This window comes from Mastigoproctus giganteus, chromosome 12 (genome assembly GCF_048544385.1).
Source record: "Mastigoproctus giganteus isolate SK-2022 chromosome 12, ASM4854438v1, whole genome shotgun sequence".
In the NCBI taxonomy this organism is placed as follows: Eukaryota; Metazoa; Arthropoda; class Arachnida; order Uropygi; family Thelyphonidae; genus Mastigoproctus; species Mastigoproctus giganteus.
The window spans coordinates 165,228,454-165,251,878 of NC_143586.1; the positions used below are offsets into that span (position 1 = coordinate 165,228,454).

General features: G+C 35.8%; 1 protein-coding gene across 1 annotated transcript in view; it reads left to right on the forward strand.

Annotated features, from left to right (window-relative positions):
- Positions 1-9,128, forward strand: part of LOC150077570 (tyrosine-protein kinase transmembrane receptor Ror-like) — a 313,346-nt gene extending 304,218 nt beyond the window's left edge. Inside the window, exon 8 of the mRNA XM_090385946.1 lies at positions 7,662-9,128. Within this exon, the coding sequence (XP_090242072.1) occupies positions 7,662-9,100 (1,439 nt within the window). The 3' untranslated portion in view covers positions 9,101-9,128. The remainder of the gene's footprint in view (positions 1-7,661) is intronic.
- Positions 9,129-23,425: the final 14,297 nt, after the last annotated feature.

Genomic DNA, 23,425 nt, shown 5'->3' on the forward strand with positions numbered 1-23,425 from the left:
TTTTTCTTAATTAACAGCATAACACCTCCTCCCTTCCTGTGCTGTCTATCCTTTCTGTACACATTGTACTCCCCAAATTGCAGTTCTGCATTCCTTATATCTGTGTGACACCACGTTTCTGCTATCCCAACAATATTTCCCTTTGATGTCTTGACCAACACTTCAAATTCTTCAAATTTATTTACTATACTTCTAGCATTGGTATACATGCACCTATTCCTAGTTACCCTGACACATCTCATATACCCACCTGTTTCACGATGACTGCCACCAGTCCCTGAAACCCTCGGCACCCCTCGCTCTAGGTCGCTACTTACTCTAATAGAAGTTGTGCAAGAATCACCTTCACCTCTACCTGCAGTTACTTTTAATCTTTTAGTCTGTGAATCCCCCCAAGCTAGCAGTTTTCCGACCCACCTAATACTGCCTCGATAGCATCAGCAAATATTCTTGCACCCTTTCTATTTAAGTGTATCACATCCCTGTAGAAGCAGTCTCTCCTGTTAACAAGGGCGCCTCCGTAGCCAGGTGGGAAGGAGCAGCAGTGCGTAGCACACGCTTCTTGATTAGACCGGGGTTCGAGCCCGTCACCACCGAATACGGAGAATGCGGAAAGGTCAGGGAATGACCACCGCATATCCCGGAGCAATATGGCCTTAGTTGCTAATGCTCCTAAAAACCAAATAACAACAACCTGTTAACCAAGCACAGACCACGCTGAAAAAAATTCAACCCCTTGAGCCTTGCACATTCCCTCCAGGGCCGAATTGATTGACAGGGCTCTCATCATGTATTCCCTCCTATCGTGTCTGGGCAGAATTGCAGGCACTTTCAAATTTAACCCTAACTCGCGACTTTTTTGCAACATTGACCTGTACTTGTTAAGTAAATCTGCAGATCTCCTACTCTTAATGTTATTGGTGCCAACATGTACAACAATATCACCCTTTGTGCCCTTAAAAGATATATGCTTTTCAACATCATCAACTTTTGCCCCTGGCAGACATACCCTGGTCCTGTTCCATCTATCCTTTTTACACAATATATTCCCTGTCTCCCTAACAATAGAGTCACCAACAATAACTAGTTCCTTTGGGACCAGCGCATTCTGCCTTGGAGATTGCCGCTGTGTTGCCTGATGCCCAGGAGTGAGCCCTGGCATTGAGTTGGGCAGCTGAGGGCTTGACGGGGCCCCTCATATTAATTTCTTCGAGGGCATCTACCCTACATCTCAAGCTCTCATAGACGCCCAGTAGAACGCTGAGTTGATGCCTAATTTCTAGACACTCTCTGCACCTGGCACACACAAAGACATCCTCCTTGGCTAGATCATGTTCTGTTCCAAAGTTCGGCAAACATTTCACAAGTTGCACATTTTTTTTTTAGGCTGTGATGCATTGGGGAATTGCCCCCCTCAGTTCTCCCCCGAGTCACAGCACTCCTGCCGCTTTGTGCCCATTGCTTTGCTGCTCTAGTCTGGGGCATGATATTTTAAATTAATAAGATCAATAAATTTAATTAATTGTCAATACTACGCTATCTCATAGAATCCTAAATGCAGTGATGCGTCTTACGCTATATAATTATATGTTAGAGCTATCTAGTTACCACAATTAAAAATTTGAATTCTCTACTACTCCATACAAAAACAATGGCTGCAAGATTCGAATGAAATAAACTGCTGCTCCTGCCCACCCGTAGCCGGGTGGGCAGGAGCAGCAGTGCGTAGCACACGCTTCTTGATTAGACCGGGGTTCGAGCCCGTGACCACCAAATACGGAGGATGCAGAAAGGTCAGGGAATGACCACCGCATATTCCTGGAGCAATATGGCTTTAGTTGCTAATGCTCCTAAAAACCAAATAAACAAACAAACAAACAAGAGACGGAGAGCCAAAGTTCATTATAATTGGCAGAAGGTGAAAAAAGACTCTTGGATAAAATTTGCCTCCTCAATCAACAAAGATACTGTTACCCGAATAGTCTGGGAAAAAATAAAGAAACTAAATGATAAATATCATATGCTGCATTCTCGTATTATTAATTGGAATGGGAAGGAGATCTCCTCTGCTGAGGAAATTGCCAGTGCCTTAGGAACAGTGTTCTGTGAATTGTCTGCCTCAACTGCATATCAACTGACTTTTCAAAAAATTAAAGCTGAAGCTGAGAAAAGGAAACTGAATTTTAAAGCTACATGTCCTTTAACTAACCACTCACAATAACTGAACTGGAAGAATCTATATTTACCTCAAGAAATAGCTCTCCTGGCTCTGATGGAATCTACAATATAATGATTCAACATCTCAGTCAGAAATCACTATCTTCATTGCTAAGCTTTTACAATAGGATATTTTCAAAACATATTCCCTACTTCCTAGCGACATTCTTATGTAATAGCCATACCTAAACCTGGAAAAGATCATTCGATTCCTAATAACTAGAGACCAATTTCTCTAACCAGCTACCTGAATAAGACTTTGGAAAAAATGGTTCACCATCGACTCAACTAGTACCTTGAATCCTCCCAAAACATAATCAGTTTGGCTTTCGGAAGAATAGATCTTCCCTAGACCTCATGACCAAAGCCAAATCCAACATAAGAAATGCATTCATCAGAAATCAACATCTCGTCATGATATGCCTTGATATAGAGAAGGCCTTTGATACCACGTGGTACTATGCCATCCTAAGAGATCTCCATTCTATTCATATGAGAGGCCATTTACCATATTTTATTCAAAGCTTTCTTTGGCATAGATCTTTCCAAGTTAGGTACCAGCAGGTTTTATCTCCAACATACATACAAGGAGTTCCACAAGGCTCTGTTCTTAGTGCCACTCTGTTTGCAATACAAATAAAGAACATCAGAAACAGCATTCCAAACACTGTTGACTCGTATCTCTATGCAGATGATCTTACCATATCCTGCCATTTCCAGAATATGAACTATATTGAGAGGCATCTACAAATATCCATTAATAACATTGAATTATGGATGGCACAAAATGGATACAAACTGTCAAGCCACAAATTTACAGCCATACATTTCTGCATAAAGCGCAGAATGCATCCTGAACCTGAGTTCCACTTGACCAGTCATCATCTACCAATTGTGAACAGTATTTGCCTCCTAGGGCTAAATTTTGATAAGAAGTTAAACTTCCAGGAGCACATCAAATATCTAAGAACCACTTGCACAAAGAAAATGAATATACTCCAGGTCATTTCCAGTACATTTTGGGGTGCTGATCGTTATACCCTGCTCCACTTATATAAGTCTCTAATTAGCACCTGTTTCTGACTCAGCTAGGGAGAGCACCTTGGCCCGTCTTGTGCCCATCCAACACTCTTCTCTCAGGATAGCCCTAGGTGCATACAAAACATCACCAGTTCAAAGTCTTTATGTTGAGGCTCATGAACCTCCACTTAGCATCAGAAGAAAGATGTTGCCAATGAACTACTCAGCTAAAATTAAAAGCCTGCCCACGCATCCTGTTTGGCTACTACTGCATGATCCTCAGTGGAAAACCCCTATGCAAATAAACCCAGAACAATTCAGCCTACTGTTATCAGACTGCAGAATCCAACAGAAAGCTGGAGCATTCAGCTTGATAATATCCTCAGAGAATCAAAAGATCCGAATCCCCCGTGGACTACCTTCACACTTTCTTCTGATGAATACTTTGAGCAATGGGGTAAAGGTTCTATAGCAAATATTAACATCCAACAACTACATTTTGCTCACTCACAAAAGTACCCACACTTTGCCAATATCTATACTGATGGTTCAAAGTCTGACAATCGAGTGGGTGCAGGTGCTGTCTTCCCTAATACAACTGTTTCAATTTCACTTCCAACCAAATGCAGCAGCTTCACTGCTGAGCTCCATGCCATTAAGCTTACTCTGAAAAACATCTCACTGCTGTCAATAAGTAAAAGTTTTTTTACTTTTAGCTCTTTTAGCTTTGAAAAGCACTTCCCCACCTATATCTTGAAACAGGCCTCTGAGGTTGGGAAAACCCATGTCACAATAATAAACTCGTACACCAACCATTTAAATTAAATTAAGAAAAATTTTAATACTGTAAAATAAAATATAGTACAAACAATCTATTTACAATAAATATAAAACTTAAAATGGATTAAAATAAATATATAAAAATAAATATATAAAACAATTAAAATATAGGATAAAAGCACTAAAACCAGATCTCCCCAGAGAATGCTGTCATTGTTGACTGGGCGCATGGGTTCTGGAACCACAAGTGGCTTGAGAGCTTGTGAATCTGTTCATCAGACAATAATACTATTAACAGAGACAGCGGTATGCGTATGCATCTCCTCTTTGAGGCTGTGTTCCTCAGTACGGATGAACGGTTTTGCTTTCCGCGCTCCTGAGCCATTTCCGGTTCTAATACGCATGAAGGGAGTACCACCCATGCGCCGGTCAAACCACGTGTGGAAGTGCCATGAGCCTGCTATTTAAGGAAGGTGCCTCTGTAGCCAGGTGGGAAGGAGCAGCAGTGCGTAGCACACGTTTCTTGATTAGACCGGGGTTCGAGCCCGTCACCACCAAATATGGAGGATGTGGAAAGGTCAGGGAATGACCACCGCATTTCCCGGAGCAATATGGCCTTAGTTGCTAATGCTCCTAAAAACCAAATAACAAACAAACAACAAACAGCTATTTAAGGACGTGTTGTGTAAGTTTTAACTTACTGTTGAGAAAGGAAGCAGATTAAGGGTAAGTTGCTACAATGGATAAAAGGATGGTTAAGTGGGAGAAGACAGAGGGTGGTAATCAATGGGTGCTGCTCTTCGTGGACTAATGTTATTAGTGGAGTCCCACAGGGTTCGGTGTTGGGTCCACTGTTGTTTTGTATATTTATCAATGATATTGATGAAGGTATATCAGGCTTAATGTCGAAGTTTGCAGATGACACGAAGGTTGGCAGGGTTGTTAATGACAGTAATGGCAGTGTGCTACTGCAACAGGATCTAGATAATTTGGGCAGATGGGCTAAGAAGTGGCAACTGAAGTTTAACCTTGACAAATGCAAAGTACTGCATATGGGTAGAAGTAACCCCAGAGAAACGTACCAACTGTGTGGTACTACACTTAAGGTGGTAGAAAATGAAAAAGACCTGGGAGTAATTGTGCAGTCAGATATGAAGTTTTCTGAGCAATGTAGACAGGCTGCTAGGGCAGGTCATGGGGTTTTGTCAATGATATATAGGAATTTTGCTAGCAGGGAAAAGGAGGTGATTGTCCCTCTGTATAAGGCAATGGTCAGGCCACGCCTTGAGTACTGCGTACAGGTCTGGAGGCCTCATTTTAGGAAGGATGTAGATTTGCTTGAGCGTGTACAGAGAAGAGCAACACGATTGGTGAGGGGAATGAAGGGATCCTCTTACCAAGAGAGGCTTAAGTTCTGCAAATTGCAGTGGCTGGAGACTAGACACCTGCGTGGTGATCTGATTGAGGTCTATAAGGCCTTGAATGGGTTGAGCACGCTGAATTCTGATGGGATCCTCCCACTTGTTCAGAATACGAACCTACAGGGACATAAGTTCAAATTAAGAAAGGATAGATGTAGAATAGATGTGCGGAAATTTGCCTTTAGCCAGCGGGTGGTTAATTGCTGGAACAAACTTCCATCTGTTGTGGAAGTTGATAGGTTAAATAAATTTAAGGAGGAACTGGACAGGCATTTGGAGGGTATGGTGTGATTTTTTTTTTTTTTTTTTTTTTTGGCTGATGCTGCATAAGCTCCTACACTTGCTTTCTTGCATCAAGTGCCACTACTACTACTACTACTACTACTACTTCCGAAAGCTACAGTCTAGTTTTAGCACTTTTATCCTGTATTTTAATTGTTTTATATATTTATTTTTATATATTTATTTTAATCCATTTTAAGTTTTATATTTATTGTAAATAGATTGTTTGTACTATATTTTATTTTACAGTATTAAAAATTTTCTTAATTTTCTTAATTCAATTTAAACAGTTGGTGTATGAGTTTATTATTGTGCACTTCCCCACCTAACAATCCTTTATTAAAGCTCATAAGACATAAGCTGATGCATCTTCATAAGCATCAGAAAACTGTTATCTTTTCATGGATCCCTGACCATAGTCGTATTCCAGGAAATGAATGTGCAGATAATGCTGAAATCATTCTTCCAACATATCTTCAAGAAATGACCTAGTCCCATATCCTGATTATAGACATAATATATGAAGAGCATCTATGGAACAATGAATACTTCTGTGGAATATGCAAACAAATAACAAGCTATTTCAAATAAAACCTGAACGACAATTATGGACTTCTAGCCTTCGTAAAAATAGAGAAGAAGAAAGGTGCCTCCGTGTAGCCAGGTGGGCAGGAGCAGCAGTGCGTAGCATATGCTTTGTGATTAGACCAGGGTTTGAGCCCATGAGACACCAAATACGGAGGATGCAGAAAGGTCAGGAAATGACCACCGCATATCCCCGGAGCAATATGGTCTTAGTTGCTAATGCTCCTAAAAACCAAATAACAACAACAGAGAAGAAGAAGTAATCTTAGCCAGAACCCGTATAGGTCACACTCACCTCACACATCTATATCTGCTTACAGGAAATGATCGTCCTCAGTGTGTACACTGCTCGGAACCACTTAAAGTAAAACATATACTCTTTGAATGTAACTTGTTCAACAATGCCCGATGAATGTCTTAGTTTCGTTTCAGATCTACAACAACCTCTCTCTCTCTCTCTCTCTCTCTGAATAGGTAAAGAAGCAAATCTCTCTGAATTCTTTTTCTATTTAAAACAAAATAAAAATGTATGACTGTTTCTAACTGCTGCTCAAGCAGTTTTTATATAGAAAATCAATTGATTTGGGAGGTGCAATATGGCCTAAGTAGCCCTTGTGCCAGAAAACACCACAACAACCACAGCGGAATACAACCTTACGTAAGTCGGGGAGTGTCTGTAAATCAGTATGGTTTCATAAAAACAGATCATTGCTGGACTCTATGATAAAAGCGAGACAACTATTACAAATGCTTTTCTGAGGAATAAGCATCTAATTTCGATCAGTCTTGATATAGAAAAGGTTATCAGTACCTCCTAGCAACAACTTGGCATTCTAAAAGACCATCGTAGCTATGGTTTGCAAGGATGCTTACAATTTTAATACAAAATTTCCTGAAACAGAGAACCTTCTAAGTGAAATATCAAAATGATCTCTCACAAACATATGTTCAAGAAGGTGTTCCTCAGGGCTCAGTACTCTATACCAAATCGTAAATACATAATTCTATTCATGATTTATCATAAACTCCTCTGACCTGGTGATCGTTGTACCAGAATATAAACAATAAATAATTTTTATTTTTGGTACTCTCCCTATGGTTTTTTAGGAACACCACTGTACTGTTTCTCTGTATCTGCTTTTCTATTGTACTCCTGTTGTGGCTATTGGATAAACTGTTGCTATAGCTTGTCTTTTTAACCATAAAATAAATTGTGGATATATTTAGACATTCTAGTGAGTAGCATTCACATCAAAGCTTGCCTTTTATTCCTTTTAAAACATACATGAAATTTAGTGAATAGAAAAACTGTATGTAAAATGAAAATAATGAAATTTTTTTTTTCTCCTCTTTCAGTGGACTACTTATGGCTGTATATCTTGCTACCAACAATAGCTTTGGTAGCTCTACTTGGTCTTCTGCTGGGTCTCTGGTGTGTTCGCAGAAGAAATAAACCTTCTCCCCCTCCTGCAAAGGCAACTAAGATTCCTGCCAGGCCTCTCAGTCAGCAGGGACAACATCAACAATTGGAGATGAAAGCTCTTATCCCACGTACCCAGCTTCGTGTTGCAGAGATTCCTTTAACTTCTATTAGATTTCTGCAAGAATTAGGAGAAGGAGCATTTGGAAAGGTGTATTGTGGAGAGCTGTTAGGTGCACATGGTAATGGAAGTGTAACACCAGTAGCGATCAAAACACTGAAAGAAAATGCCACTTTGAAAACACAGCAGGATTTCCAAAGGGAAGCTGAATTGATGTCAGATCTTCATCACCCTAATATAGTTTGCCTATTAGGTGTTTGCACAAGAGAGGAGCCACTTTGTATGTTATTTGAGTATATGTCTCAGGGTGACTTACATGAATATCTCATTATGCATTCTCCACGCTCTGATGTTTCTGCAAGTAGTGAAGATGGAACACCACAAATTCTTGATTTGACAGACTTTTTACATATTGCTAAACAGATTGCAGCAGGCATGGAATATTTAGCTGGGCATCACTACGTACACAGAGACCTTGCTGCTCGCAATTGTCTTGTAGGAGAAAGCCTCACTGTCAAGATATCAGATTTTGGTTTGTCACGTGATATTTATTCTTCTGATTATTATAGAGTTCAGTCCAAGTCTTTGCTGCCAGTAAGATGGATGCCCCCAGAATCCATTTTATATGGCAAATTTACAACTGAAAGTGATGTGTGGTCATTTGGAGTAGTTCTGTGGGAAATATTTAGTTATGGTTTGCAGCCTTATTATGGTTATAATAATCAAGAAGTTATTGATATGATTCGCTCTAGGCAACTTCTTCCCTGCCCAGAAGATTGTCCTGCTCATATTTATGCTATGATGGTAGAATGTTGGCATGAAATCCCAGCCCGGAGACCTACATTTAAAGAGCTCCATGCTCGTCTTTGTTCGTGGCAGGCCATGCATGTCCGAACCCTCAGCATGGCACATTCTGTTAGTACTCATAATGGCAGTCAACATAGCAGCACAGGTCCAAGTAACAATACAGGTTCCACAAATCTCAGTGGTACAACAGTACCTTCAGCTCCACCAATGACTGTTTTTTCCCAGGTGCCACTCTCAATGTCTCCTGGTTCTTCTTTGTCCCAGCAGAAGTTGACTTCAAATCATGCGATTCCAGGTCCACATATACACCCCAATCCATTTCCAGGGGACCAGTTATCAGTATTAACTCTCAACAGGCCTGTCACACCAAATTTAAGACAGCTTCCCCCACAAGCCACTTTAATCCCACCCTACCATATCACAGATGGAAAAGTGTCCAAAGTATGACAGTCAGTAACTAGAAACTAAAATGTGACAGAATAATCAAAGATTACTCAGATTTAAATTGCACACAATATGGATAGTTAAGTAAGATCCTGAAATGTTTTTCTTTTACATATCTGCATTTTGTCTTTCTAGAACATAATCATAAACTGGTGTGTAGAACAAATGTTTAGTTCTCTCTCTCCAAGATCAACAAACTTGCCAGAGGCAATACAATATTCTATGACAGTGAGTTTTTGAAGTCCAGAACATTCTGTGATTTGGTAAGACTGAAAAGGTGATTTTAAGGAAAGCAGGTATATTAATGAAGAAAAAAAATTATTTTTCAACCTGTCATGTACTGGACATAAGGCACAGGACTCTCTGAAAATTTTACATTGAATCTGTAGAAAATTGGGTTGGTTGGGGTGGGGGGGGGTTAATTTTAACCAAGAGGCTAGCTATAGGGCTGCTCTTCCTTGGACCTGCAGTAACTTGAATGGAACTGCATGATATTTTGCTGAAAGGAAAGTAGTTAGCAGAAAAGGGTGTTGACTTGGAAACTGCCATAAATAACCCTTTTGTTTTATATGATCTGTTATTTGTTGGGAAAAAAAAACTTATCTTTTTTATTATTTTTTTTTTAATAGGCATTACAACCTTTTTTTTTCCCTACATAATTCCTATAGGTAATTATACTAAATTCCTATATTTGTATTTTTGTTGTAAGTTCATAGAAATACACTACCTACAATAGATGTGTAAATGATGTTGAAGAAAGAATTGTATATATTGTATGCTTTAAGTGTCCTGATTAGAAAATGATGAAAGGAAATCAGAAGTTATGAGCTTAACTTAGAATACTTTGATACGACCTGCATCATGAATATAGAATATTTGTACAGCTCACTAATATTGTATATAGTTCTTGTAGGTGAGAGGGTACTTGCTAGCATATACATTTAAGAACAAAGCCATTTCTGAAAACTGTTTATCTTCACTAGTACCAAACCAACATTTTAAGCACGGTTACTTTTGTACTTAATTAGATCTCACTGCCATATGTATAGTTTTATACTTGGTCCTTCTGTCTCCCAAAAAGTGCTCAAAAATGTGCCTGCTTAAATTCATTTAAAGGCAGCATTTCACTGGCATACATTTGTATGTTAAAAGGTAAGATTTTATTGAATTTCTTTACAGAGAAGAATCATTTGTTATAAAATCAGATCAGAGTGAATTTTTAATTAATACCTCCTGAAATTATGGATATAAACTGGTATGATGTTATCCTAAAAACAATGCCATCTGGTATGAACTTTTTAAATTTGTCTTTTAACTTTGTTAGTAATGGTGAGTTGTTTTAGCTTGTGGGGGGAGATAAAGATCGAAAGGTAAGAATTTGTCATACCTCAGTCAGTGCTGTTTATTTAAAAACAAAAGTTTCATTCTATCAAACTTAAGTGTTTTGTTATAAAATGGTTTTATTAATAATTTTGTTTTATATATATATATATGTGTGTATATATATGAGCGTGTGTGTGTGTGTGTGTGTGTGTGTGTGTGTGTGTGTGTGTGTGTGTGTGTGTGTGTGTGTGTGTATACACATTACATTATTTTATATTTGGAGTTTTTTTATTTTGCAGTTTTTTTATAATTTAAAAATAAACACTTAAAAAGTGAATTTTTGATATGTATACTTTTACATTTGTTACTTGTTTGGAGGTTAAACAAAAATTCAGTACATAAGAATGATTTTTATACTTATACAAAAAAAAAACACACTTTTTGTATCCTTTATTCATATATGCTCTCTTCATTTATATTTTAATTTCCCTTTCTGAAGTTTTTTCTAACTCTATATTGAATCTGCATAATTTAGGGAGGAATCAGCTGTGTATCACTTCATTACATCGTTTTTGGAAATTCCAGTATTCTTGCAGTAATCTTAAACAAGACTTCCCTACCTTCAATTATAATCATTAAAATTTCATATATCAGAAATAACTATAATTCCAAAGTATGGTACAAGGTTGACATCCTGTGGAAAAATATATGCATGTCACACAAGCTCTTTAATTATTAGTTGAATGCCTAAAAGGAAAACACTTAGCACTTGGTTAGTTACGAAGACTAAAAGTGCTATCAGCAACTATTGAAAATTGTAAAGTAATAACAAAGCTTCTGGTAGAATCATATCATAAAATGTGTTTACCTGGTTACTCAAAGGATTTTTAGCAGGCTAGTACACGATAGTAACATCACACATACATTTATATTGATTTATATTGAAATGTCATTGCACAAAATATTTTATAGGAATTTGAGATTAAATTATGCAAGAACAAAAAAAAAAAAAAGTAGAGTAAAGGTCTCTTTCAACAAGATCTGGAGACAAACAGCTGATGAGTGCAAATGGCCTTCTATGAATGTTATTGAAGATTTAGTAACATTTGGCACATCCAACTTCTTTGTAACAAATTTGCCACTGTTTCCAAGTGTCTTTTACATTATTTTCTCCTGATAAAGTGACATCATCATAATAAAGATTATGGCTAGATTTATAATATCTGTGCAGTGTAGTCAAATAATCTGCGACTTCCAATTTGGCAGATACTAATTGTATTAGCAAGTATCAAACATGCTACTGGAGAAGAGCAACAACCTGTTTCTAGTAATGTGGAATCAACCTGTGGATGATGCAATTTGGTTAAAGCCTTCAGGAGGCCTGCTTGCTGAGGCAGCCCATGATGGAGGGAACAGTCTGTGCTGTACAAAAACACACCCATAAGATGGGCGCGTGGAATGTTTGGAATGTGAATCATGGAAAGATGGATATCGTTAAAAGAAGAAATGGTTAGGACAAAGATTGACATCCTTGTTGTCAGTGAAATAAATTGGATGGGAAATGGCTACTTACAGTCAGACGATTTTACGGTTTACTACTCTGGGAATGAAAAAATCAGGAGAAATGGTGTGGTATTTATAGTGAACAAGAGAATTGCCAGATCAGTTGATAGTTATAGATCAGTGAATGACAGAGTAATGGCCATCCGCATTAATAGAAAACTGCTTAAGGTCACATTTCTTCAAGTGTATGCACCAACAACAGATACAGCTGAAGATGAAATTGAACAGTTTTATGCCAAAGCTCAGAATGCACTGAGTCAAACACCAAAAAAAGATTGTGTATTTTCTTGGAGACTTAAATGCAAAAATAGGAGACAGAAAGGAAGATGGGGTCATTGGCAGATTTGGTCTGGGGAATAGGAACGAAGCAGGAAACTGTCTGGTGCAGTTCTGTAAAGGAAATCGATTAAGTATTATAAACACATGATTTAGCGACGTTTGTATACACATACATTGCTAAACGGATTGCTCCGCAATCAAAGTGGCTACATCATGTGCAGTTAGATGGAAAAAGCTCTGTTTTTTCAGTGAAAACTTTACCTGGTGCTTGGACCACCAACTCTTAGTAGCCAAAGTTAGGCTCAAATTCTGTAACATCAAAACACGAAGGCTGCACCATGGAAACATGATATAGATAAATTTTCACCATTGCACGCGGCCATGATTAAAAAAAACAGATTCGACTCGTTTAATTACATGGAGAGACAACCAGACTTACTTTGGGAGAAAACAAGAAACACTGTCACTGAAACAGCACACCAATACATCCCATACAAAAAATGTGCAAAAAAAGAGTAAGTGGCTGTCAGAAGAAACCATCAAAACTGCTGAAAAAAGGAGAAAAGCTAAATCAGCTGAAGGTAGACAAGAAGGCTTAATACAGAATTCCAAGGGCAGCCAGAAAAGATAAGGAAAAATACTGGAACAAACATTGTAAAGAAATGGAAGATAATACAAAAAAGGGCACATGAGAGAGCCCTTCGCACAAATAAATAAGATCCAGACACATTTCGCTGCTTGTAAAGGTTCAATAAAAGACAGATGGAAATGAACTGAATAACCAACATTGAATTAAGAAAAGATGTCAGGAATACACAGAAGAACTGTATGAAAATAGAAACAAACATCAACAGATTGAAGTGAAAGGGCAGGATGAACTAGAGCCAGATATTTTAGAGTAAGAGGTAGTATGGGTGCTGCAACAACTACCAAGGTGAAAAGCCCCTGCAATTGATGGAATACCAACAGAAATGTTAACACTTTTGTCAAACACAGTTATCATGACTTTGTACCGGGAAATCTGGAAAAGCAATATGTGGCCAAAAGATGAATAGATCAGTGTTTATTCCAATCCCGAAGAAGGGAAACACCTGAAATTGCTCAAACTACTGTACAGTAGCCTTGATATCACATGCAAGCAAGATTCTATTGAAAATCATTCAAGTGCGAATATGTGGAATCATAGAAACAGAGCTGCCTGATGTTCAAGCTGATTTCTGCAAACGAAGAGTCATGTGCGATCACATGAAAGATGTATACATGTGCTTCATTGACTATACATTGACAAAGCATTTGATTGTGTTGAACACAAAAAATTGTGGAGTTCTTTGATAGAATTCGGGGTACCTGCCACTTGGGTGAACTAATAAGACCATTGTACACCAACCAGGGAGCAACTGTCAGAACAACATTTGAAGATACAGACTGGTTTGAAATTGGAAAAGGTGTGCCACAGGGCTGTATCTTATCCCCATTTCTATTTAATTTGTATACTGAATCAGTTATGAGGAAATTGTACTTGGATGAGTCAGAAATTGGAGTGAAAATTGGCAGCAGAAACATCAATAATTTAAGATATGCAGATGATACAACTCTGCTTGCAGAAAATGAGGAAAACCTAACACAATTGATTTTAATGGTTAAAGATGAGAGCAAAAAAGAGGGACTGCAGTTGCATCTGTCCAGGATTTCATCTTTCTTGGATCTAAGCTCGACCAAGACTGAGAATTTGGCCTTGAAATTAAAAGAAGAATTTCACTTGGATGCAGGGCAATGATGAGCATGAAAAAGATCTAGAAAGACGAAGATGTCAGCCTTACAATGAAGATCAGAATGGTTAATGCTGTACTGTGTCCCATAACAACTTACAGGTGTGAAAGCTGGACAATGAAAAAGCAGACAGAAGAAAAATTGATGTTTTTGAGTTCTGGTTCCTGGAGAAAGCTGTTTTGCATACCATGGAAAGCAAAAGAGGATTTGGATTGCATCACGTTATGATTGATCTATTTCGGTCACATAATGCAATCCAATTCATTGGAAAAATCAATGTTGGCAAATGTCAGTGGAACAAGGAGAAGAGGTTGGCAAAGAACATGCTGGCTTGACACCATCAAGAGTGACACTAGCATGTGAATGAAGGACTTGAAAGAAGCTGTTGAAGACCAGACAGCATGGAAGCAGCTCGCCCATCAAGTCTCAGAGAGTCTGCTGCAACTGAACAGATGAAAACAATTGCATTAGCAGAAACTTTTCCTCCTTTTCCTGCAAATGCATTAGAAACTTTTCCTCAGAATAGTGAGTTAGTTTGCTGTTATTATATTACATGTGTAAAAAATTTGTTTTCAGCCAGAGTGTAATCAATTGTTGGAACAAACTTCCATTTGGTGTTGTGGAAGTGGATAGTTAGAATAAATTTAAGGAAGGAAGGATTAGGCAAACTGTAGAGGGGATGTACAGATGACAGATGAGGTATTTTTTTTTGCTGATACTTTATAAGCTTGCTTCCTTGTATCTTTTTTTCCGCTACTAATATTAATACTTTCATAACTGCCAACTCAGCATTTATAAGTACATCATTTTTTCAGTGAGAACAACTGCTGAACTATGCAACAATAATCTACTTCCTCAACGAAAGAGGAAAAATCTTATGTGATAGTAATCAACTTCCAAAAGGAAAAGTAGATTTTAACAACTGTAGTAAATGATATTTGTAGATTAGCATTAAACGTCCACCAAATATTCATCTACTTTCAGAGGAAGGCATGCAGTCCCCTTTTCAGCACACCACAGATTCAGATGAAAAAGACATTTGTTACCAAGTATTTCTCATCTTTTAATACTTTCTCCAGTTGTTAGACCTACCATTATAAAGGCATTACTAACACTGTGTACCAGGCAGCTTTATGAAGAAATCTCACATGCTTTAAGATTGATCAGAAGATGCCCAATATCGAACTCTGTAGTCACTTCTATATAAACACCATATCATACCCAGTGGATTCAAATGTGGCAAGCCCACACAACAAATAAACTCATGCAAATAAAATAAAAACTAAGCTTGCAGGACTCAAGTACCTAGCTAAATAGAAAAGAGCAAATTATTTTTCTCGCACACATTGTTTGCACTCTCATAACTCATTTCCATTTGCTTACTGGCTCAGCTCACAATCACTCTCCACCACAGTAAAGCAAATTCTTATAGTGTACTTACCAGCAAGCTGATAGATGGACATCCTTTATGCCCTTATTACTCCCACAGGAACCTTTAGTGCTAAACATATAACAGGAAAAGATGCATGAATCTGAGAGAATTCTCCATATTTCTGAAGTGAATTGGCCTCTATACTTGTTATTGCTGTTATTTATAAATTTATTTAGCCTAGAATTCAGACACTAGCACTGTTTTGAAAGGCACAATATGGCATAACAGTTCTTGTGCCATTAAATATGCAAACAGCAACAAATGAAATAAGTATTGATTTCATGCTGTTTGTATTACTTGGAAATGCACATTTTTCCTTTTTTCCCTCTAGTCAGTTTTTGTAGGGCACCTTGTAAATGTTTCTTTGAAATCTTGAAGTTTTTTAAAAATTAAAACTTTGTACATAAATGTATTAAAATTTTAATTTATTTTTATTTTGATTTGATTGCCCAGCATTAAAATTTCTTGAAGTAACAATATATCTTCTTATTTATTATCAAAAATCAAACAGAATTAAAAAAAAAAAAAAAACTCATAAGAAATGGTAAATTTTTTTTATATTTTTTTATTGAGGCAGTAATTAAAACTTTATGCATCAGAATTAAATTTCTTTTAAAAAAGTTTTTTTTTTTTAAGATTTGTCAAAGCTTAATACTGTTATAATTTTGAGTCATAATTATTTCTGATATATGAAGTAAGCAGTTATAAATTAAAGGTCAATTGTCTTGTTTTTTTTTTACTATGTATATTACTGTTATGTATTGGATAATATGGCACACTTAGAAATGCACATTTTTCCTTTGAAGAATCATACATTTGAAGAAACGGTGTTATTGATACATATACTAGTTTGACAAAGAGCTGAATGGATTAGTAAGCCTCCAAAGCCCCATCCCCAAGTGTTTTTTTTTTTTTTTTTTTCACTTTAGTAAAACCATTTGGACTAATGCAGAAGGAAGTAGTCTTAATTATAGAACATAATTTTATGTAAGAATAATAATTTCAACTCGCTGTTCATACAAATGGATGGGTTTTTTTATATTAAAGAAATGTACATTAATTTAGATGGTATTATAACTCAAATATGATGAAAAGAAAATGTTATGAAAATGTGGATATTCAAAACAAAATTGTATGCAAAAAGTTCTAATCACGTATATCGTGAATAATATGATTTTTTAAACAAATTAAGTAACATATTAAATGTAAATTACTATAAATTTAATCTGATGTAGGTTGTTCCTCCTCAATCATATTGCCTTCTTTTTGAAAAATTAGTAGTTTCCATTGAGTAAAGGTCCTATTGCACTGTTTGATAACATTGTTCTTCATTTCTCTTAGAGTAGAGATCCTCAAACTTTTATACCTTATGCTCCCTTAAAATATTTCATAAATTTCACACATCCCCAAGTTCCCAAACAAGTGCAAATAAACAGATTTGATCTAAAATTTAGCTGCAAATATACATACTCTTATAAATATATGCTTATACATTAAATCTCAAAGAAATAAAATATGAGTAATAGAAATAAATAAATGCTTCATATCTGGATTGGCATGATGGTTTCATTATTTTGTTAAAAAAGTGCTTTGTGAAAACAAGCTCCTCCCCAAAAACCAAGTGTATACTTCCCCTTGGGGCATCCCCAAGTTCCCAAACAAGTGCAAATAAACAGATTTGATCTAAAATTTAGCTGCAAATATACATACTCTTATAAATATATGCTTATACATTAAATCTCAAAGAAATAAAATATGAGTAATAGAAATAAATAAACGCTTCATATCTGGATTGGCATGATGGTTTCATTATTTCGTTAAAAAAGTGCTTCGTGAAAACAAGCTCCTCCCCAAAAACCAAGTGTATACTTCCCCTTGGGGCATACCCCACACTTTGGGAATCTGTTTTAGGCATAACTGTATTTTTTGAATTACTTATCAGAATTAGCAAATTTAATAAGAGTGAGATGGCTTCTGCCTTCATATAATCTGAATTTTTCTTCTTTATTTTCTTTTCTTTTATTTCTGCTTCACTTGCAGATTTTCCCCTTGAAATGCTATTGCTTTCTTCATCTAGCCACATTCTTACAGCCATTAAATCAATATCCTTTTTTTACAGAAATGCTCTGCAACAGCATCTTGATACTTCATCTTTGATTTCATCTAAATCAAAAAATACATAAAGAACATTGTCATTATTTAATAGCATTTTCCTTGCACTTACTATTGTACTGTGTAATATCATTCCATCTTGCACACCAGTTACAAATAGCACTTTTTTTGTGTTATAATTTTTAATATCAGCTAGTGTCTTTTTTCCTCTTATGTTCGACTTGGTGTAGACTCATCAGAAAAACCAAATGCTCCGCATTGTTTGGTTTTTTGAATATCAGATACTTTTTCTTATCTCTCAATACCAAAAGCTGTGTTATTGAGAGATAAGAAAAAAAGCCTAATATTGCCACTTGGTTAAGGATGTGCAAGTGCATTATCTAACATTAATAATGCCTTAATGTTTTCATATACATTTGATGGTTTCACATGCATTTTTCTTCTGAATGATTTTGAATTTTTACGAAGTGATTGTTAAGCTACTGACAATTTTTTTTTTTTTTTTAATTGTGTCATTAAGTTCTTGTTTAGGAAAATAAATCTCTACTCTGCACACATAAAATACACCAGAAAAGGCAATCCAATATATAAAAAAAAAAAAAAAAAAACAATACAAATTGTAGAGGATTTGAATTATTGAGATTTTACTGTATTTAGAAAATACTTTGTTTCATGTCTGAATTTAAAAAATTACATGTAAAGTTTTTGAGAAATATTCTATTTATGCTCTTTAATATTTATTATGTTTATTAGGATCTAAACATAATTATTATGTTTGATCTTAATTTTGTTTATATACTTTGATTAAATTTCTTTGAAAGAGATTCAGTAATATGAATTTTACAGGAAATTAAATGAATTTTGGCTCATTAAAATAAAACTAAAACTACACTTTTTAATTTAATTTTTGCCACCTTAATTTTGTAATAATTCTAAAATATAATAAGCAGTGTGCGTGTTTTGCAGTATTTCTGTCTTCATGAAAGATTTAAATTTACATTAATGTAAAGCAAAATTAAATTTTGCCTAAATGCCACTTTAGATCTTTGCGACTGTTAACTTTAAGACAACTCAATTCAGTGTTAAGATAAAAACATTTCAGTTCAACCAAACACTTCATTTTCCATCCAGTTCTCTTATATAGAGTAAGATAATGAGAAGAGTAAGTAAGAATTCCTTTTAATTATTACAAATTTTAGTAGAGAATATTTCATTTTAAGAAATAAAAACTCACTTGGTATGTGTAATGAAATTGTCAACATTTTCCTTCTAGCCAGTTAATCACTGTTGTTCACCAAATCACATTAATCACTGACAATAATCATAATTCATGCCCTTAGGCCATATTTCCGCTGATATTGTGTCTTGATGTGTTACTTTAACAGGAGTACGCAACTGTTAGACATGTTAAAGGTGTTAGTTACACTTGTTATAAATTTGTTCATGTGAAAGAGTAAGATAATGCACTTGCTCTCCTCTTCCTTAGTTTAGAAATTACCTGAAAATTTTGAAATTTTATAGCTATGGAAAATATACTTGTTGTTTTTCAGTAAACTGTTGGACTTTAAACATAGGTTTATTTATACCTTTTTTTATGTTGGTAAATATTATTTTTAGTACTAAGTTTTCTTATCTTATACAGATAAAACAGAACAATGATCATTTAATGAATAATACACTTTTATACAATCAGTTTTAGTTTAACTAGTTTAAGTAGTACGGTTTAGAAGATTACAAATTCTTCCTGGGTGGCAGTTGAAATGCTGAAAATCAAATTATTGACAGTATCAAGAAGCCAACAGGATCAATTTATAACAGGTTAAAATGACTGTTTTATGTGCCTAGATAAAATCAAATTGACAACTGATAAACACATAAGATTTGTACCAAGTACAGTTGTAATTATACCAAGACCAATTATTCACTCTCTCTAGATGTTATGAGATAAAAAAAAAAAAAAAACCATCTTAACCTGAAAAGAATTAAAAATATATGCAGCATCATTAGTAAAATAATTGGATAAATCACTAATCTAACATAAACTTAGGACCACAGTTTAATGCTATCTGGAGAAGACTCACCTCAATGACCTTGCTATCAATCTTCATTCACACAAGCATATTCTTGTTGACTGTATTTATTTGCAGATTGATGGTTGCACATCCTTCATGCCCCTGTAGCATCTATGGAAACCTTATGCACTTCAACATATAATAGGAGAGGATGCAAATCAGACAAAATTAACATTTCGGAAGTGAATTGGTCTTTATACTTGTTTTTTAGTAGCACAAAGACTGATTAGTTTGTGCTACTACAAGAATTGCAAAAATCTTGCTCAAATATTGCAGTTTATATATACTGCTCTGAACACCCTTACTCACCTGACTAAGAGACCATAGAATAACATGCCAAAGTCTACTTGCAGTGCATATCCCCCCCATCCAAAAAAATAATCTGAATTACACTCAAATTCATTGTATGTTAAATTCAATAGTCCTTCAGTTAATGATCAAATAACAAATGTGTAATATGTAAACGATATAATAAAAATAATAATAGTTGGATGTATAACCATCCAAGTCTCTTTGTCAATGATATTCCCAGCTATAGTGAAGACTTTCTACAGAAGGTGAGGGCAAAGAACTTCATTATGCAGTATGAGTGATGTCTTTTGAGGTTGTGATGGCTATCATGGCGAGATCCAATCTTCCTTAAAATTCGAGGGTACAGCTCTAAAACAGTATTCATAGGTCTATACCACTGTGTGACCTTTCATTCAAAGCGTGGGGAAAACACCTTGTTCCAGGTGCCTCTGTAGCCAGGTGGGAAGGAGCAGCAGTGCGTAGCACACGCTTCTTGATTAGACCGGGGTTCGAGCCCGTCACCACCAAATATGGAGGATGCGGAAAGGTCAGGGAATGACCACCGCATATCCCGGAGCAATATGGCCTTAGTTGCTAATGCTCCTAAAAACCAAACAACAAACAAACAACCTTGTTCCAACTCAATGTGATGTGCAAATTCATGCATTGAGAACCCAGCATGCACGGTACACACCAATTGGATGGATCTAAACTGGCACGCATGTTAGTGCAGCAGCATTATTATATCCTTGGTTTCCAACATTACCATAGCCAAGAAACTCCCTATTGGATGTAGCAGCTATGCTATCCACATAGCCTTAAATTTCACATTTTCAACAAACATATTGCACAGTGTTATTTATACAGATTCCATTAGTGCTATCCAGGCCATCCAGCAGAATAAAAGCTATGATAACCCCTTACTCATACAGATTTGAAATACCATGACCAAGTTAAATAAGAACAAACAACAATTTTTCTTTTGTTGGATCTCTAGTCACGTTGGAAATACTGGAAATGAACGTGCTGACCTAGCTGCCAAAACTGCTACAGATCCTTTAGATCACTCCTTTAGTATACCACTCTCCGATTTCAAGTTAATTATAAAGAAGTGATGCCTGGAGCAATGGCAACACATCTGGCAAAATCAAGTTGGTAACAAACTACTCCATATAAAGAAAGATCTCAAACCTTGGAAGTCGAGTATACGTGGGAACAGACACAAAGAGATAGTATTGGCTCGACTATGAATAGGCCATACACACTTAACACACTTTATCTTCTTGCAGGTACTGATCCACCACAGTGCCCAAAGTGCAACACTCAGCTCACTGTCCAACATCTACTTATTGATTGCCCCAAATATAATACTGAGCGACAAGCTATGTTTACCTCATTTTTCATGACTAACACCCCTTTCAACATTTCCGACCTCCTAGAAGATATGCGACATGTGACCAAAACTTTGTTTCCTCAAACAGATAAAACTGTACAATGCATTATGAACTTGAATAACATCTATACAGATATAACTATGTATGTAACATCACCATAGTTAGGTGCATTATGGCCTTGCTGCCCTTGTGCTGTAAAGCTAGGCACCTCCATATCCAGGTGGGCAGGAGCAGTAGTGCATAGCACACACTTCTTGAATAGACCAGGGTTCGATCCCATGACCACCAAATACGGAGGATGCAGAAAGGTCAGGGAATGACCACCGCATATCCCCAGAGCAATATGGCCTTAGTTGCTAATGCTCCTAAGAAATACCAGATAACCATATAATAGCTGTAAAGCCTACAAACAAACAACAAACCTCGAATAAGTAATGCTTCACTAATAAAGAAGACTATTGTTACTTTTTCTCGATGGGCATCCAAATGGCACCATTTCAAAGCTAGTTGACTTTTCATCAGTGGTTGGGCAGGTACCACTGAGAATAAGTAACAATAGTTTTCTCTATTAGTGAAGCATTATTTATTCGAGGTAGTGCAATACATGGGCAACTCATTGTGAAGGATGAGCACAATATGAGATACAGATGATATTATGCCTTTCACACAACTACTGTAGTTTTTCTTTAAGAGTTATCTATGGTGTATCTACACCGATATTATATAGAAACAAACTCTATACCTCACAGGGGAAATCTAGTTACTGCAGTGGTTTCCAAAATGTATTGCCCACTGAGCTGTTTTATTCTCTTCTGTGGTATCTCTTCCCTCAGTTAGACTAGACAATTATAAATAGTGGTTATTGGTTATCGGAAGTAATTATTTTAAGTACTCAGTTTCACCCTTGTCTTGCTTAAATTAAAGTTGCAATAAAAAAGTACATCAGTAATATTAATTGCAAACAGGAAACTGAAAAAACTAAACATTTAGTTTTGAGAGGGGAATAGTCTTGTGTGTTAGTGGAAAATATATTCAGATATAAATTTTTGTAAAAACACCATGTGACATTCTTTTCAAGGATGAAATTGCATTTACAATAGTAAAAACTAGTGTAGTATTCAACATAATTATATTGAAGTATTGTAAAAATTTGTTTTTGTTGTTTGTAACCCAAAGTAATATGTCCTTGGCAGGGCCGGATTTACATATTAGCTAAACAAGCTACAGCTTAGGGCCTCGCTTCATCTTAAATTCCTTTTTTAATATTTTAACAGGTGAACTGCAAGAGAGAAGGGCCTAATATTCTATAGCTTAGGCACACAACAAGTTTAAATCTAGCCCAGGTCCTTGCAGAAGGTGATCCTATAGTCTGATTCAGAATATATAGCCCACCGTATTCCATTGTTTTCTATGGAAAATGATTTCTGAGATTTTTGCCTACACAGTAATTTCTCGGAATACATTAATCACATAACTCGAGGGATATCTATTGAAAAAAAAAAAAAATTTTTTTTTTTTCAGTTGCTCCTTATTTTCTCTTTATTCAGTATACTGTACTGTAAATTGGATTCCCTATAAACAATTGTCAATTACAAAACTGATAATTTTGTAATTTTATTTTAGTATATAAAGCATTGCCATTTAATATTTTTATTTTAAAGTATAGCATTATTAAAAAACTACAGTAATGGTGCATTTATCATTTGAAATGTTAAACCCATTTCTTCCACTGACAGCAAAATAGTAAAACTAGTAGGGGTGGGGACATGCAAAATAATTTGTATTGTATAAAAATGCTCGTTTGATAAGTTAAACTGTGTGGAACTTCAGCATTGAAATTCCATACATTATTAAATAGATGTAATTAAGTGATTTAGACAGGAACAAGTGGATTTATCTGATGACTATAGTGTAGACATTTTCCACACTATAGTAGATATTGTATGAAAAATTTGATTTTTAATCTCAGACAACAATTATTTCCCTATAGTTTTGAGCAACAAAGATCAAATAAAAATCAGGTGGATTTTTTTTTTTTTTTTTTTGTCTTTTTTATACTTAGTATTGTGAATTTGACCATATCTGAAGAAGA